This window comes from Equus asinus, chromosome 10, assembly GCF_041296235.1.
Source record: "Equus asinus isolate D_3611 breed Donkey chromosome 10, EquAss-T2T_v2, whole genome shotgun sequence".
Classification (NCBI taxonomy): domain Eukaryota; kingdom Metazoa; phylum Chordata; class Mammalia; order Perissodactyla; family Equidae; genus Equus; species Equus asinus.
This window is the reverse complement of record NC_091799.1, coordinates 15,582,001-15,597,812: the sequence shown is the minus strand read 5'-3', so window position 1 is coordinate 15,597,812 and position 15,812 is coordinate 15,582,001. Positions and strand designations below refer to the sequence as shown.

The window sequence follows — 15,812 nt, the reverse complement described above, 5'->3', positions numbered from 1 at the left end:
CTGTTAGAGCGCCACCCTGAGTTAACTGCCGTTCACGTTTTAGTGTAGTTCTTCTGGACTTTCAGTTTGTAGAAAATTGGAAATTGTTATGAGTATGTTCCCCAGCCATTTACACATTTTTTTACGAAAATGTTTTGAATGGCTTTATGACTATATTCTATCTTATGGATGGACCACAAACTAACTTAGGTTGATAAATATTTTGTACTTTTTCTTTTCTGTGCTGTTATTAAAAATCAGTATATACAAATCATTGTGTGGATCTCTTAGGATAAATTCCTAGAGGCAGATCAAAGGACATGGAATTTCTAAAACTGTTCATATTTCCAGAGGCAGTCCTAAAAATGGTGCACCAATTTCTACACCAACTGCTAGCATTGTATCATAGTGGCCATTTCATTGGGTTCTTACACTGACTGTTAGCCTCAAGACAATGCATCTGCCAATTTGATGAAGAATTTGTATTTCTTTGATTACTAGTGAGGGAATTAACATGCTTTCCATGGTTACTGGTGATTTAAATTTTCTGTGAGTTGCTTATTCATGGTTTTGGTCCATTTTTGCATAGTGGAGGGATTTATCTTTTTCTTTTGACATGCAAGAGTTGTTTTAAGAATCCTTAAGAATCTTTTAGGAATCCTTTGCCTAATAGTTTTACTTAGTATAACGACGATAGAAGCTCTTTTGACTCGCTTCCACGTAACTGACTTGCTAAATTGACCAGCACGCCCCACTTCCTTCGTGAATCTTGCCTCCCCAGCGCCCACAGTATACGGATGGGACAGCCCTCGGCCGCTGTCTGCTGCCCACTGCTCCTGCCACCTGAGTTTGGGCCACACCAACAGCCACTTTTGTTTCTTTCCAAATGTCTTTATTTCAGATATATTTGTTGTTTTAATCACTAGGATTTCACTGGTTTCATATTAACCAAGTATGAAAAGATAATTATTTCTGTGAAAATTAAGATGAATGCTTTAGGCAGACTTCGTAAAGACAGGTAACTTTTAAAAAGTTGCTGTTGGACTAGGTGTGAGTGAGTCAGCTGTAACCAATGGGAAGGCATTGAACTGGGATTATACAGCAAATGGCTCTAAGTTCTCCCTCCCCCTGCAGGGAAGTGAAGCTGGAAGTGAGATGATGCATTATAGGTAGGACTTACAGAAGAAGACAACACCCAACTCTAATTGCATACCCACACTCTAAAGGGCGGTCCTTGGCCCTGTGGCCAAGACGAGCGAACCAGCGTACGTTCAGGTGGGAGATCACGATCGCGTATTTTAATAAAAACATAATTCCCTGCTTTACCAGCTTTTTTTGGTGTTAATTGATCAATTCCTGATCACGATGGTGCTAAATGTACTTTTAAAGCCAATGTAAATACTCTGAGAGTAGGGCCTCACTCATCACTAAGCCTTTCCCGCATTCTAGGAAATGGTAGTGTCACAAGACCCTCGTTCTTGAAACTGTCTTTGCCCTCATGATTCATAAGATGAAATTACCAAATATAGTAATGACAGAATTTGGGATTTACTCTTTTAGAAAAGCAATTGTTGTAGGGTTTCCTTCAGTCAATAGTACAAAAGCTAGAACCTTCATTATTGATCTTCTGTCGGTTTATCCAGAGAGAGATTTTAGAGAATGTCTGTTTCTGAGCGTCCTCGAGTCGTGTTTCTAGAATTTCAGCCTAGCCCCTCAGGTGTCTTAGGTGCCTTCACTGTTTATGTTTTGTTGTGTTTTGGTTTTGAAGCGAATACTGCAGAATCAAGCCCATTCTGAGATGGGTATTATTACCCAAGAAGAAATGTTTGAGGGTCATCTAAATCCATGAAGGGGGAAAATTAAAACAAAATTGTTTTGTTATCATTGGTGTTTGGCTTAAGCATATGGTAGATCCTTCCATTCTTTTCAAATTAGAATCCCCCCTTTTTTTAAAGTTTAATTCTCATTGTAGTTTCCTCAAGTGAGTATTTGAATTTCACTCCATAATATCCCATAACTGTTGAGATCTACTTGGAGTAGACGTGCTGGTTTGAAAGAACCCTTGTCCATATCGTCATCATCACAGAGAAATTCTGGAAAGTTTGAGCAAAGTTCAAGAACAAAGAAAGACAAGAAACTTAAGGAAAAAGTAATGATCTGTTTGGCCCTGGAGGGAATGATAGTCACATATTCCTCAGCTAAGAGGTGTGGGTTGGTTGTCAACTTTAGAATCTACCTGTAGACAAAACACGAAAGACTTTATTATTACAGAATAGAGGAAGTTATTAATTTTCACAACGTAAAAGAAAACGTAAAGGAGGCCATATTTGAGAGCAAGCGTAGATGGGGGCAAGCTTGGAAGGAAGGTGGGTGCATCCTTGGCCCGTGAAGTAAATGGTTGAGAGAGACGGGCCCCTAGCTGAGAGAGCAAGAGATAGAGGTGAAGTCTTGTACCGACAGCCCAAAGGGACCTGGTAGAGGATGGCACAGGAGAGATGGGGGTGGGGTGGGAGAGCAAGGGCTACAGTGAGGTGACTTCTATTCAAGGAGATGGGGAGGACCAAAAAATAGCTGTTCCCCTGGGTGTAGAGAAGAGTGGGATAGAAGATATTTGTCTCTCATTATGGACCCTTCTGTACTATTTGATTTTTAAATTATGTGCATATATTAACTTTGATACGTTTAAAAATGTTATAAAGCAAGAAACTTTCACTCCATATTTTAACGTAAGCAACAGCAAAGACATGAGGATGGACTCTTTCCATTTCTGAGTTCGTTTTGGATTAACAAATTTAAAAAGCTTGAACTATTTGGGGGCAGTTTTTACCACCTTGGAACAAAAATACTTAGTGTTTTCCACAAGATTTGAGAAAGGAAGAGTCCGTTTTTTTTAACCACCTTTCTTACTAATACGTAATGTATACAGATGTTAAGAAATGAAATAAATGAGGAATGTATAATGTTGAGAACACAGACCTTTTTTGCTCCTGAGACTAAAACTAATTTTTTTCCCAATTCTTCTTCCTGTTTCTTTCTTCTGTTTCCCTTTTTCTCTTCCAGAAGCCCTTCAAAGGCCAGTAGCATCTGACTTCGAGCCCCAAGGTCTCAGTGAAGCAGCTCGTTGGAACTCCAAGGAAAACCTTCTTGCTGGTCCCAGTGAAAATGACCCCAACCTTTTTGTTGCACTGTATGATTTTGTGGCCAGTGGGGATAACACTCTAAGCATAACTAAAGGTAAAACGGCTGTAGGCAGCTGGTGGTGGTTGCAAGAGACAGAAATCAGGGGAAACTGTGGCCTGACTGGCCACTCCTTTGCTGATTGAAAGAGCTGCTTTAAAGTTTGGAATGCAGAGAGATCTAAGAAAATCACAGCATCTTTACAAGAGAGAGTCACTTTTCCTTAAGGAGAAGTGTTCCTGTACAATAGTCCTTAGCGAAAACAGAGCTTTCCCTATTTCATACTGAAAGGCACCTGGACCAAGCTCTGAGAACACTTTTTTTTTAAAGAAAAGGTAATCTTTTCCCTAAAAAGCTTCCTTATATTAGGATCAGAGCACTTGAGCGAACGTAATAGATTTATTAAAATAGGCTATATATTTATCTGTATAATCAGTATAAACAGGAAGCTTTATATGTAAACATGGACTCTTACATACTTGTAAGTGGCTATATTTATGTGGACTTGTTAAAATGAAGGTGGGTATTTAGGAATTTGGAGATTTTTAATAGTAGTACAAGAAGAAAGGAGAATGAATGAAGCTAGCCTTTAAAGCTGACATACCTGATTTTGCTTCTTTTCTTCTAAGGTGAAAAGCTCCGGGTCTTAGGCTACAATCACAATGGGGAATGGTGTGAAGCCCAAACCAAAAATGGCCAAGGGTGGGTCCCAAGCAACTACATCACGCCAGTCAACAGTCTGGAGAAGCATTCCTGGTACCACGGACCCGTGTCCCGCAATGCCGCCGAATACCTGCTGAGCAGTGGAATCAACGGCAGCTTCTTGGTGCGGGAGAGCGAGAGCAGCCCTGGCCAGAGGTCCATCTCACTGAGATACGAAGGGAGGGTGTACCACTACAGGATCAACACTGCTTCTGATGGCAAGGTACGGGACCCCAGAGAAGGGACCCCGTCGGGGGAGCTGATGGGCCGGGGGGCTGGGTTGATAAGTTATTGCAACAAAGCTCAACCAAGAAGATGTTTGAAGACACTTTCAAGTAAACAGCAAGGCATCATTCCATTAGCCTTATGAAAGACCCTCCACCAAGGACCGGTCATGTGATACTACAGATCCGCAGGCTGGTGTGGTTCTCTGATTTTCCTGCTGGAGTTTTGCTGTTAGTAGTTTCTTAAGACAGGTGGAATATCCATTGGGTTTTAGACATACTTGTTTCATTAAGCCTCTTCCATTTAAAAAAAATTTCTTATTATGATAGCAGTTCATCCTCAATGAGAAAAATTCAAACAATAGATGGATGTTTTAAAGTGAAAGACCTCCTCAAAATAAGTCTGGTACATGACCTTCTTCTTATGGATAAAATCATATTTATGTGTGTGTTTAACACACAGTTTTTAAACAAAAATGAGACCGCATTATAGCCATAGATTTCCAAACCCAAATTGTAGTTTTGTAAAGGAGTCGATATGTATGATTTTGTGATCTTCGTATAAACGATCCTTAAGAGTCTATAAAGGGAAGCAAGGAATTCACGTTTATGGAATTCCTACTGTTTGCAAGGGCATTTTTCCATCTTCATCTCCTTTAAACCTCACCTCAGTCCTCAGGGCAGACATTGCTGTAATCTGCATTTTTGCTTTTAGGAAATGGAGACTTAGCAGGATGAAATTTCTTGCCCAAGATCGCATAGTGGGTAATTGATGGAACCAGGCTCAGATCCCCCTGTCTGCTCTACTGCACCATGCTGTCATTGAGGGTGTAGATAGATGGATTGTTGGGGTGTGTACAGATGGTGTATGTTTTTTGAATAATATGTAACGTGTATACATGGTCTAAAAAAAAAGAACAAAAGGAATTACAGTGAAAACTAGTTCTGTGTCCTAATTCAGTTCCCCTGACCAGAGGCAACCACTGTGACCAGTGTCTTCCAGAGTTACTCAGTGTATATAGTTTATATATATATTTTTTTTTTTTTAAAGATTTTATTTTTTCCTTTTTCTCCCCAAAGCCCCCCGGTACATAGTTGTGTATTCTTCGTTGTGGGTTCCTCTAGTTGTGGCATGTGGGACGCTGCCTCAGCGTGGTCTGACGAGCAGTGCCATGTCCGCGCCCAGGATTCGAACCGTCGAAACACTGGGCCGCCTGCAGCGGAGCGCACGAACTTAACCACTCGGCCACGGGGCCAGCCCCTATAGTTTATATTTTTTAAAAAACACAAATGATGCATACCTCACACTGCTCCACATCTTGCTTTTCCCACCTGATCATATGCCCTGGAGACTGCTTCATGGCAGCACATTTACAGCTGCCTCATTCTTGTGAATGACTGCATAGTGTGAAAGGACCGTCATTCATTTAAGTAGTGCCCTGCTGGTCGATTTTTAGGTTGTTTCCAATCTTTTGCTATTATAAATAATGCTGTTATGAGGTGGCTTTCAAACCTTTTGAAAAAGACCTGGGCCCACTGTAAAAAAAAAAAAAAGAAAAATTACATCACCACCCAACACTCACACTAGTAAGAAAAGATTCGTGAAATCTTACTTACCCTTACTATATGTAATGCACTCTGATATTTTATACTCCATTCTATTCTGTTTCATTTTTAAAGATTCTGGTTCTAGTCCACTAAATTTATTTTGTAGACCCACTAGTGGGTGGTGACCTGCAGTTTGAAAATACACCGCATATACTTCCTTGTGTACAAGGGTATGCAAGAGAAGTTACTAGAATTGATTGAAGGTTATGTGCATTTAAAGTTTGTGGAGATATTGCCAAATTACCTTCTATCGAAGGTGTACAAATGTGTGTCCTCACCAGCAGTGTGTGAGGGTTCACATTTCCCTTCCCCTCATCAGCCGTGTGTTATCAGAATTGTAGAAACGTCGCTCGCTGATTGGTAAAGGTAGTAGCTTGTTATGTTTAATTTGCACGGGTCATGTTTTGAGTGATCCCTCTGCCATATACAAGGTTCATCTTTTCCTACATATTTGAAATATGTAAAGTTGGCGTGTGTATTTAGGTCTGTTGATCTGCTCTCTGTCCGTTGGTCTGTCCGTTCATGTGCCCATACCAGACTATTAGTTGTTATAGCTTTATAATGTGTTTTAATGTCTGGTAGGGCTAGTCCCCTTCTCTTAATCTTTTTAAAATCTTTATGGCCATTTTTGCACGTTCATTTGTACCATACGAACACACATATATTTCTTTTTTAATCTGGTCTGTTGTGTTTTTCACGTCTCAGAGTCTTCTGGCTAAAATTCTTGTTGCCAGCGTCTGATGCTTTCCCTCATTGCAGATCCCTTTATACCAGCACTGTAGTTTGTATGAGAGACAGCATAATCTCTTGTTGATGTGTGACTAGAGATCAGCCTTATCAGCTTGCTTTTTGGGTCATTGTTCTTATCCCAGATGTGGAGCTGGGTCCTTCCATTCTGCAGGATGTATTCCAGGGTGGTGGCCCTTTGAAACCTTGCCTTCAGACCACAAGGGTGCCGTTTTAGTAAATTAGAACGCTGGAGTGCACCGCCCATGAGGGACATGATGTCCTGGAGCTGACAGCTGGCTTCCCGTCTGTGCTGTTTATCCAAGGCAGGCCGTGCTGCACCACAGAAATCAGTTGAGATTTGTACTGAACAGGATAATGGTTTCTTTTCCCTGGAGTTGTTTAATCAGCATCCTTGAAACAGATGCAGGCAGGCATGATCTAGTTTGACAACTCATTAGCTGGGAGTTGGTCTAAAATGCTCTTCAAAGGGAGAGAGCAAAGCCTGCAGGTGGGATACATGATTTGCAGAATTTGAGAGTCATCTGACACAGAAGTCAACCCTCCTGTCTAAAAGCTGATGTGTGCCAGGGGTTCCTGTCATTCCAGGTGGAGCACAGGGAACTCATTTGATCAGGCAGTATCCACCACTAGGCAACTCATCAAAGTGTCCTAGGCCTCTTGCCCTCCTCCCTCTCCCTGGCAAAGACGCTCCCTTCAGCTGTCCAAACACCTGGAGACTCCTCAGCTCCTGGGGTCATCGGGCCGACCGTCTGCTGAGGCTCCTCTCTGAGGCCCGTGCTCGAGGGGGCTGTGCGTGGTGGGATCCTAGTCCTGCGTTGAGTGGAAAGTCAGGATCGGGAGGTAGTACAGTGACACACGAGACAGCATGCTCAGCGGTGAAAACAGCTGCTCACAGAGCAGAGCTTTGATACAATCCTTTTTGGATTTCTAAGGGGAAAATTTAAGGTTGGTACAAGGGACAGGCTGGGGTTGAGTAAGTTTAATTCTTATTTTCAAGTTAGCTAATCTTTAGAAAACAACTGAATTTAGAGGATTCTTCTCTAAGGCCCAAAGGATTTCTTTCTGCCTCCACCCTCTTGGCTGTGATTTACCTCTCTCTTCATGTTTCTGAACTTTGAGCAGCAGTTGTGGCTGGTCAGTTAGCCCAGGGCCACCAGCTCAGGGCCCAGAGCCCAACACTGGGAGTTTCAAGCTGGACTCTTGAAAGGGCCATACCACACTGAGCCATTGCTGTCTCCGAGGGTTCTTGACGGTCTTAAAATTTTTCAGGTACCCTGGGGTTTGATTGTCATTCCTCCATTCTTTCTCAAAGTTTATACTCCCTTGCCAGATAGCGGAATTAAAAACTGATTTTTTTCCACCACCCCCTGCCTAAATCGTTCTTAGTTCTTCTGGTTATTTGTGTCTACTCCCTGTTTACTTCTGTGGGGTGCCACTGTCAAGTTACACAATCCTCAGAGTCCTTGATAGAGTCTTTCCTTTTCTTCAAAGAGGTACCCAGTTGACATTTATTTTCATGGTCTGCCGAAGTGACAGGTTCAGGTTGACAGGAATGGAATTTGGGCTTAAGCTTTAGCAGAAGTGGCAAGACGTAGCCAACTGTATAACCTCTTGAATTTTTAAGATTTACCCACCCTGACAGTGGCTCAGCAGGTGCAGGCATCCCAGCGAAGAGCCTGCCAGAGCGTGGCTGATCTTCCCTGTCGAGAAGACTGGGAGCGTTATTAAGTACTGTTAATTATTGAGTACTGCCTTTCTGCCAGGATATGAGAAGCTCTTGGGGGAATGGCACTTCTGGCCAGGCAGCCTGTAAACAGTACATCCAAGGTGGGACTCCGGGGTCTGAGGCAGCTGGAGGGTGCCCAGGTCTTAAGCTCAGATAAGCCCGTGAGTCTGGCTGTCAGGAGGAAAGCGATTTCTGGTGAGTTTCTCTGCCAGGTCCCATCTTTTGGGGTCCTGCGTGATTAGAAAGAGACATCGCCTTGGCTCAGCACCCGGAGTGTTTATGTAACTGCGTGCATAGCATAATGACACACCATTCATAGTGCTGATTTCACTTTCTTCTCTGAACATGCCACGAATTCCTGATGAAGATTACCCAGTTCACTAGTCAAATGCTGCTCAAAAACTAGAACTAACCAGAAAGGAAGCCAGCAGACTTTGCTGTTAGAAGATGTCTGTGCAGTGCATTTGAGGGAGCATAGTTTCAATATTTACTGAGTGTCGGTATGTAAATTTTATGTTGAAAGACGAACTAAGTCACAGGGTCTGTAAATTTAATTATTGAAAAGGATAAAGTTTTTCCATTCAGTGAATCCTCCCGTAACTCTGAAATGGCTAACAGTGGAGCTTGTGAGGAAATCAGATGAGACCAAGAACAAGTTCTGCGTGAACTGGGCCTCAGGGGAGCTATTAGCAGCATGTGTGATCGAAGGAGCTGGATCCTGGGGCTGGGGGAGTGCTCCTTTCAAGCTGACGGAGGGAAACGGGGAGTGAGCCTTGCTCCCAGGAGACCTGCACCAGGAGCCCAGCAAATGAAACGGGCTCTTTTGCCCTGCACTGTGCCCGTGATTTGCAGGGTGTGAGGGGTGCTCTGATTCCTGGGGTGTCTTCTTGGAATGGCTTTTCTCTCTTCTCTGCACTCCCTGATAGGGAAACACCATCAGCTGCACTAACCCAAGAGAAGAAGGCTTAGAGCATTTGTAGCCTGCAGTGAAGAATCTGGACAACTGACAGACTTTGCCAGAGAGGAGGGTGGGGATTAGGAGCTGTCCTCACGTCCCGCTTGGCAGTCTTCGTGAGCTGCACCTGTGCCAGTGCCTCACTGACCAGAGTGCTGTGTACGCCAGTCAGTGTGGGCGTGACGCTGAGGGCAGGCTGGAGGTGCCGACCTCCACCCCTCCCCCGGCAGCACGGCAGCACGTCCCTGGAGCGGTTCACTGAGGGGCTCTCCTTGGGGCTCTGCAGTAGACAAGCGGGGCCTCCCTGAAGGCTCCTGCCATTCACAGGCACCATCTTGCAGAGGGACAAGTTCCCCAGAGCTGTGAAGTCTTTCTAGACAGTTCTTGAGTTGCTCAGAATTTCATTTTAGTAGAATTGCTGCCAAAAGATTGTAAATTATAAACCTCTAAGCCAAAGTTTGCCATTGGCTTCCTGACTTTTAAAAATTCATTTTATGTCTTCCCCTCAAACAACAACAAAAGAAAGAAAATCTCCATGTTAATGAATCCTCTTTACCCTCTTGAGAGCTGTGGATGGGATCAACTGGTATATTTGTTATTATTTCCTTCTTTTAAAGTATTTTAATTATCTAGTATTACAAACCCACGGGAAGTAGTGGAGCCTACCATAACCAACAGCCAAGGCCGTGCCATGTGTGTTTCAGACTTTTTCTCCCCTTTTCTTTTTTTTAAATACTAAGATGTTACAGCGACAGCTGACTGATCCTGTTCCTTTTTCTCCCTCCTGCCGCAGGTGTCACACTGTCCATCTGTGTCCCTCCTTCCCACATCTTTGCAGTTTGGACAAGTCTTATGAACACCTAGTCGTGGTTTTAAGTATCCCTTCCACACCTTCAGCCATCGTCGGCTGCCCTTCGTGAGCCAGTAGATTCAGTTACATGCCTGGAGCCCAGATGTTCCCTGTGGAATTGCTTTTGCAAAGGAGGCATTCCCTCACCACATCACTGAAAGAAACAAACAGTTGAGAGCAGGAAAAAGAGCTATCTTTTCTGTTGCTTTCTGTCACATAGCTGCTGTCTGTCAGCCTGCTCCGTTCCCTTCCTCCCCGTCTCAGTTGTGTCCAGACAAGAACTCCGTGTAGAGGGGCTCCCTGCCCAGCCTCTCACCCGCTGTAGATCTGAGAGAGACTCACGTGTGCTTGTGTCTGAAATCCCTTCTCCTTACATCTCTGTGGTGGAAAGGGCCGTGTGGCCTAGTGCAGCTCTCTGAGCCTCCGTGGTGGTCCTGGGGAGGCTGATGGGCATCCCACGTGGGCGGCTGCTGGGGTTTGCGAGCGTTGGCCCTGATGCCTCTTATTCAGTGGAAATCGAGGGAGTAGGAATGAGGGGGGAGAGTCATGTTTCATTTAATGATCTTTATCTCTGATCGCTGTTTAGTTCTAGATAATTATATAATTATAGGATTAGGTAATAAGCATAATTATAAACAATTATCTTCTTTTCCACTCAGCAAATACTCATTAAGTTCTACTCTCCATTAATTTAATCAACAATTATTTATTGAGTACATATTATATGCTCATTTTTTGTTCTCAACATTAGGGGTACAGGATAAAAACAGACAGCCCAGGGCTCTGCTCTCATGAGGCTGATGTTCTAGTAGGGGGAGACAGACAGTAACGAAGCAGGTAAACAGGTAATTGTCACCTAGTGGTGAGAACAACGTGGAGAAGTAAGACAGGTGCTGTGATGACAGTTCTGGGTGAGGACTTAAGAGTCGCGGGTCGGGGAACACTTCGTGGACATTTACGCTGGGCTCGGAAAAGTAAGAGAGAGCAGGCGTGTGCTCTCTTGGGAGCAGGCAGGGGGGAGCAGCAGACGCAAAGGCCCCGAGGCATTTTATTGTATTTGCTTTAGCAGTAAATCATAGCACATACAGAGAAATGCAGTGTAGTTGATTTTCTGAGCCCTCGGTCCTGTGTGAGAGTCATTTTGTCTGGGGTTTGCTGTGCGTTAAGTGAAGGCTCAGCAAAGCTGCATTCCGGGATCTGTGTGTGTTGGCATCTGCTCTGTGGGCTGAAGCTGTCCCTATCCCCTCAGCTCTACGTCTCCTCAGAGAGCCGCTTCAGCACTTTGGCCGAGCTGGTTCACCATCACTCAACTGTGGCAGACGGGCTCATCACCACCCTGCATTACCCAGCCCCCAAGCGCAACAAGCCCACTGTCTACGGCGTGTCCCCCAACTATGACAAGTGGGAGATGGAGCGCACGGACATCACCATGAAGCACAAGCTGGGAGGAGGCCAGTACGGGGAGGTGTACGAAGGCGTGTGGAAGAAGTACAGCCTGACAGTGGCCGTGAAGACCCTGAAGGTAGGCCAGGGCTGGTGGCCGGTCAGAGCCGAGCTGCTCGCGGTGCCTCGTGAAGCGCGGTTTGTGCTGGGCAGCATGCAGTCACGCCCCTTTCCTGGGGGCCTGCCTCTTTAGTCTCCTGTCGTCTGTGTCTTCGCACGGCTGGAGTCATTTTCCTAGTTTCGGTGTGTTTCCACATGTGCTGAGAGCTGAGAAGTGCTGTGGTTTTTTGGTGTAAAAAGATTAGTCATTTGGAGAAGCTTTCTCATTCTATGGCAAGATGCTTTTAAAGCCGTGGGTTTCCGTTCTGTTCGTGTGGCATTTGGATTACTTCCTATTGAGAATTAATAGGAGAGAAAAAAACTCTGAGTTTTGAAAGGAGATTTAACCAAAGTGCGCTTGAGTCTTCTGTGGATTTTCGTTGGCACATTTGAAAAGCAAATGCATTGGGTGTTTCTAGCAGGTTCCAATTCTCTGTATCGTGTGTCCGGACTTCTGGAACTAGAAGTGTGGAACTGCCTCCACTAGAAAGGCACTAAGGAAACATGAAGGCTTCTTCCTGACTCAGATACCAGCCTTTCCTTCTCGTTAACTGTGACTCTCACCCTCTCACTAACGCAGTGTTTGGAGTTTCCAGGCGGTTTGTTTTTCTTTTGGCATTCTTTGAAATTGTCAGGACGCCAAGGGAAGGAAGTTTTAATTTGTAGCCCTCTGCCTTCTCCAAAATGTGATCCGTGCTTTCACAGCTATGGCGACAGTGTCCCCTAGTGTTGACCTGCATTATTTTCACTTGTTTTAAATGAACTCCGATTACATTGACTTGTGCAGAAATTGAGAGAGGGAGCCCCCTTTAGTAGCTATTAGAAAAGAAAAAGAACTGAAACGCCCACTACTGGGAAAAATGGGCCCAAGTGTATGTACTTTTCCCAAAAGGCAGTTGGGTGCACACTTTTGAGACTGGTGCAGCCAAAATGCTTGCCTTTTAGGGCGTCTGTTACTTCCCTGATGTGTTCACTCAAAGGCACAGTAAATTGGAAATTGAGATTTCTGGCTGATAGAAAGTGACACTGTAGAGGAAATCACATTCCTTAGTCCTAGAAACCAAAGTGGCTCCTGGCGCTCATATTGAATGTGTCCCCTTAGATCAGTCCTTGGGGCAGGACTGACACTTAGGTGGGGGGCAAAGGGGCTTCTGTGGCTTGGGGTCACCTTGAAGACTCCTGGGTATTTTCCAGATAGGACTTGTTTTAATTTAATAAACATTTGTCAAGTTGCTCACTTCTCTTTTCCGGACCATGGGCTTATCACTGGGACTGTGAACGTGAATTAGAGTTCCTCACCTCGGGCTGGTCTGCGCAGTTAGCTTAGTCTAGTTAGTAGAACTAGGCCAGTGTAACAAGAGTTGCAGTGCAGTGTGATAAAGGCCGCATTAGGGGCGCGAGCGTGGGGCTGTGGCTCCACATGGGCGTGAGAGGGGGCGGGACTGCTGAGCCATGCTCCGCACGGAGAAAGCATGAAAGGGATTGTGAGCCTGGGCCGTGCTGGAGGAGGAGGTGTTGGCCGAGGGGGGCGGGCGGCAAAGAAGGCCTGAACCGACGAGGGAGCCTGGGGTGTGATCCTGGAGGCCCTGGGACTCACCGAAGGGTTTGATGCATGGGCATAAGATGATTGGATTGGCCTTTCTCAAAGACGGCTGTGTTGGTGGCGGGCCCTAGAAAGAACCAACCAGCCATTGCCCCACCTCCCACAGACCAGGGGAGAGCGGGCAGTCGTCTCCGTTTGGCACATGACTGGAGACCAGCCCCAGAGAAACCAGGCCTTGACCAGCTCGAGAAACTCTTAAAGGCCCGGGCATTCCCCACACCTTTGCCAGGATTTTCGAAAACAAAAAAAAAAGAGTAAAAGCACAAAATACACTGATTTCAATCGAGGAATGACTTGTTTGAAAACTTTAAAAAGAGAGAGAGTTTGCACAACTCGAAATGTGGGGAAAACCTAGCCCAGTAGCTGATGCTGTGGCAGTGTTTCCTGAACACCTGAAGAAGGGGATTCCAGAGGAGGGGCCCCCTGGAGCTCGTGGGGTGGGGGTGGGGACTTACATCAATGAAGCCGAATTATCTGAAGTGGGTGCTTTTTAGAATATACTTCTCTAATGATGAGCTATTAGACTCTTTCTTATGCTTTTAATTAACCTATAGTCCCACAGTTGGTAAAAGATTACAGAATCTAGTTGCATGGGATTCTGTGAATAGTCACCCCACGCAGTAGCTAATTCGGGAAAAGGGAATGCATCATTTTCTAGAGGTATGTTAAACCAAAATACAGTACTAAGCAACTGTATTATCCCTCTTTCTGCCTCACCCTGCACAAAAAAACCTCTGTAGTATGTTTCCCGCTTGTCAAATAAGATGAATATCAACATTTAGGGCATTTACCTCCTCTAGAGAAGTAGAGGACTTCGAGTGGGTTCTAAATGACAGTAACGGCCAACATTTACTGAGCTCTTACTGCATGTCTGGCAGAGTTCTGAGTGCTATTCATAGAGCATCTCATTTAGTTCTTCAACAACCTGAAGAGAAGGGTCCTACTGCAGCCACCCTTCAAGGTTGAGAAAGCTGGAGCACAGGAAGGTTAGGTAACTGGCCTGCCATCACACAGCTGGGAGTGCAGAGCCGGATTCCAGCCCAGGCGTTCTGCTCGAGCCCAGCTCTTCTTCTTCTTTTAAACTGTAACTCGGGTTCTTATTCCTCGTACAGCATGAAAAATACACGTAAACCACATTTATGCATCTTAAAGATCACCTTTGCCCTTGTCTCCGTTCACTTCCGTCCCCCCAGGCTGTAGCTGTGGGCGACCTCTTGGGAAACCCTGAGGGTTTTCTGCTCTAGCCCAAGCGTCCATTTGTTCAGCGGTTCTCACTGAGCACCCCTTTGTGCTGGACCCCACTGGGCACCTGAGTCTCGGTGTCCTCCCACCTCCCAGTGCTGCCCTTTTTGTATTGCTTGCCCCTCAAAGGGTAGAGCCAGATCCCCTGTAAGCCGCAGGGGGAGCAAGGCCCTGCTTGTAACCCCCACTCCGTCCATATTGACTCTCTTGGCAGCGTGGGGTTGTACACCTTCAGGGCCTAAGAAAGACCAGAGGAAAAGAGAGGGCACTAGGCTGACCCCTGTGGATAGGAAACTGGAGTTACAGCCAAGGCCCGTGGCTGGGCAGTTGCCAGTTTGAATTTTGGCAACGTTCAGCAGGTTGTAGGCTTAACTTTACCCGTGTGCTGTCTGTGTTAAAGGCAGGGTGTGCCTCAGAGAACCAGCCGTCAAGTACAAGAAGCCGCAAGTTTCACATGAGCTGTATTCCAAAAGTTTGTTTGTAAGCCAGTTTTTTTACTATGAAACAGTTGTAAGTAATAGAATTTGGAAAAGACTACTATTGATCTAGTTGTGACATTAAGACAGCAGCATAAGCTAACTGACAAATTAACTATTAAAATGGCAGAAAATAGCTGTTGGAAAAGGTTAAGACTTAAAATTGTACTCAGTTCTTTATCTGTTTTTTGAACATATGCACATAATATTCCCCACCCTTGATTTTTGTGTCTTTCCAGAAATAGTCCCCATGTGTATTCTTTTTAAGAATATGGCAGCATGCTCTGGACACTGCTCTGTACCTTCTGTTGTCCACTTAATGTGTCTTGACGGTTGCTCCTTGTCAGTGCGCGTCAGGTTGTCCTGTTTTTGCAGGCATAACTTTTGTACATACCAGCCCTCTGCGGGCGCTGGGGTTCTTTGCGGTGCTTTGCTGTTGTGAACAGCGCTGCAGGGATTCTGCTTGTTTGCACATGTGGGAGAGTGTCCCGTGGGTCAGCTCCTCCTCCGAGGACTGCTGGATCAAGGACCACGGGCATTGATGGTTTTGATCACACCCGCAGAATGCCTTCCAAGGAGCTCGTCCCATTTGCACTGTAGCAGTGGTGTTGAGGGAGCGCCGGTTTGCCCTCCCTCACCAGCACAGAGTGTTTTGGTTTTGGTTTTGATTTATGTTATTTTTTTTCCCCAGGAAATTGGTTTTGTTGGAGACCTCCAGAAACGAGCAGGAAAGGAAGGGCTGCATGACAGCTTAGCACTGGACAGTCACAGGCAGTATCTCTGACTTTACAAGGGGCTGTGCAGTAGGGAGAGAGGCCACACAGCTCAGAGCCTGCTGGCGCCCTGTTGCACCCACTCTTGCAGTGGCTTCTCTTCTGGCGGTGGAGCTAGATAGGGCTGCAGGATTTGGGGAGCAGTTTTGGGGGTACCTCTGTGAGGTGGTTCCTTGTGGACTTTTTGCTTGGGCTTCAAGGCCCC

General features: G+C 45.4%; 1 protein-coding gene across 3 annotated transcripts in view; it reads left to right on the top strand.

The window, feature by feature from the left end:
* The window catches only part of ABL1 (ABL proto-oncogene 1, non-receptor tyrosine kinase), a 137,929-nt gene that overhangs the window by 105,423 nt on the left and 16,694 nt on the right, over window positions 1-15,812 (top strand). For 2 of the 3 annotated variants that reach the window (XM_044778542.2, XM_014863452.3), the window contains exons 2-4: window positions 3,040-3,213; window positions 3,786-4,081; window positions 11,221-11,493. In XM_044778542.2, the coding sequence (XP_044634477.1) occupies window positions 3,040-3,213; window positions 3,786-4,081; window positions 11,221-11,493 (743 nt within the window). The remainder of the gene's footprint in view (window positions 1-3,039; window positions 3,214-3,785; window positions 4,082-11,220; window positions 11,494-15,812) is intronic. The other variant, XM_044778545.2, reaches the window with a different exon arrangement.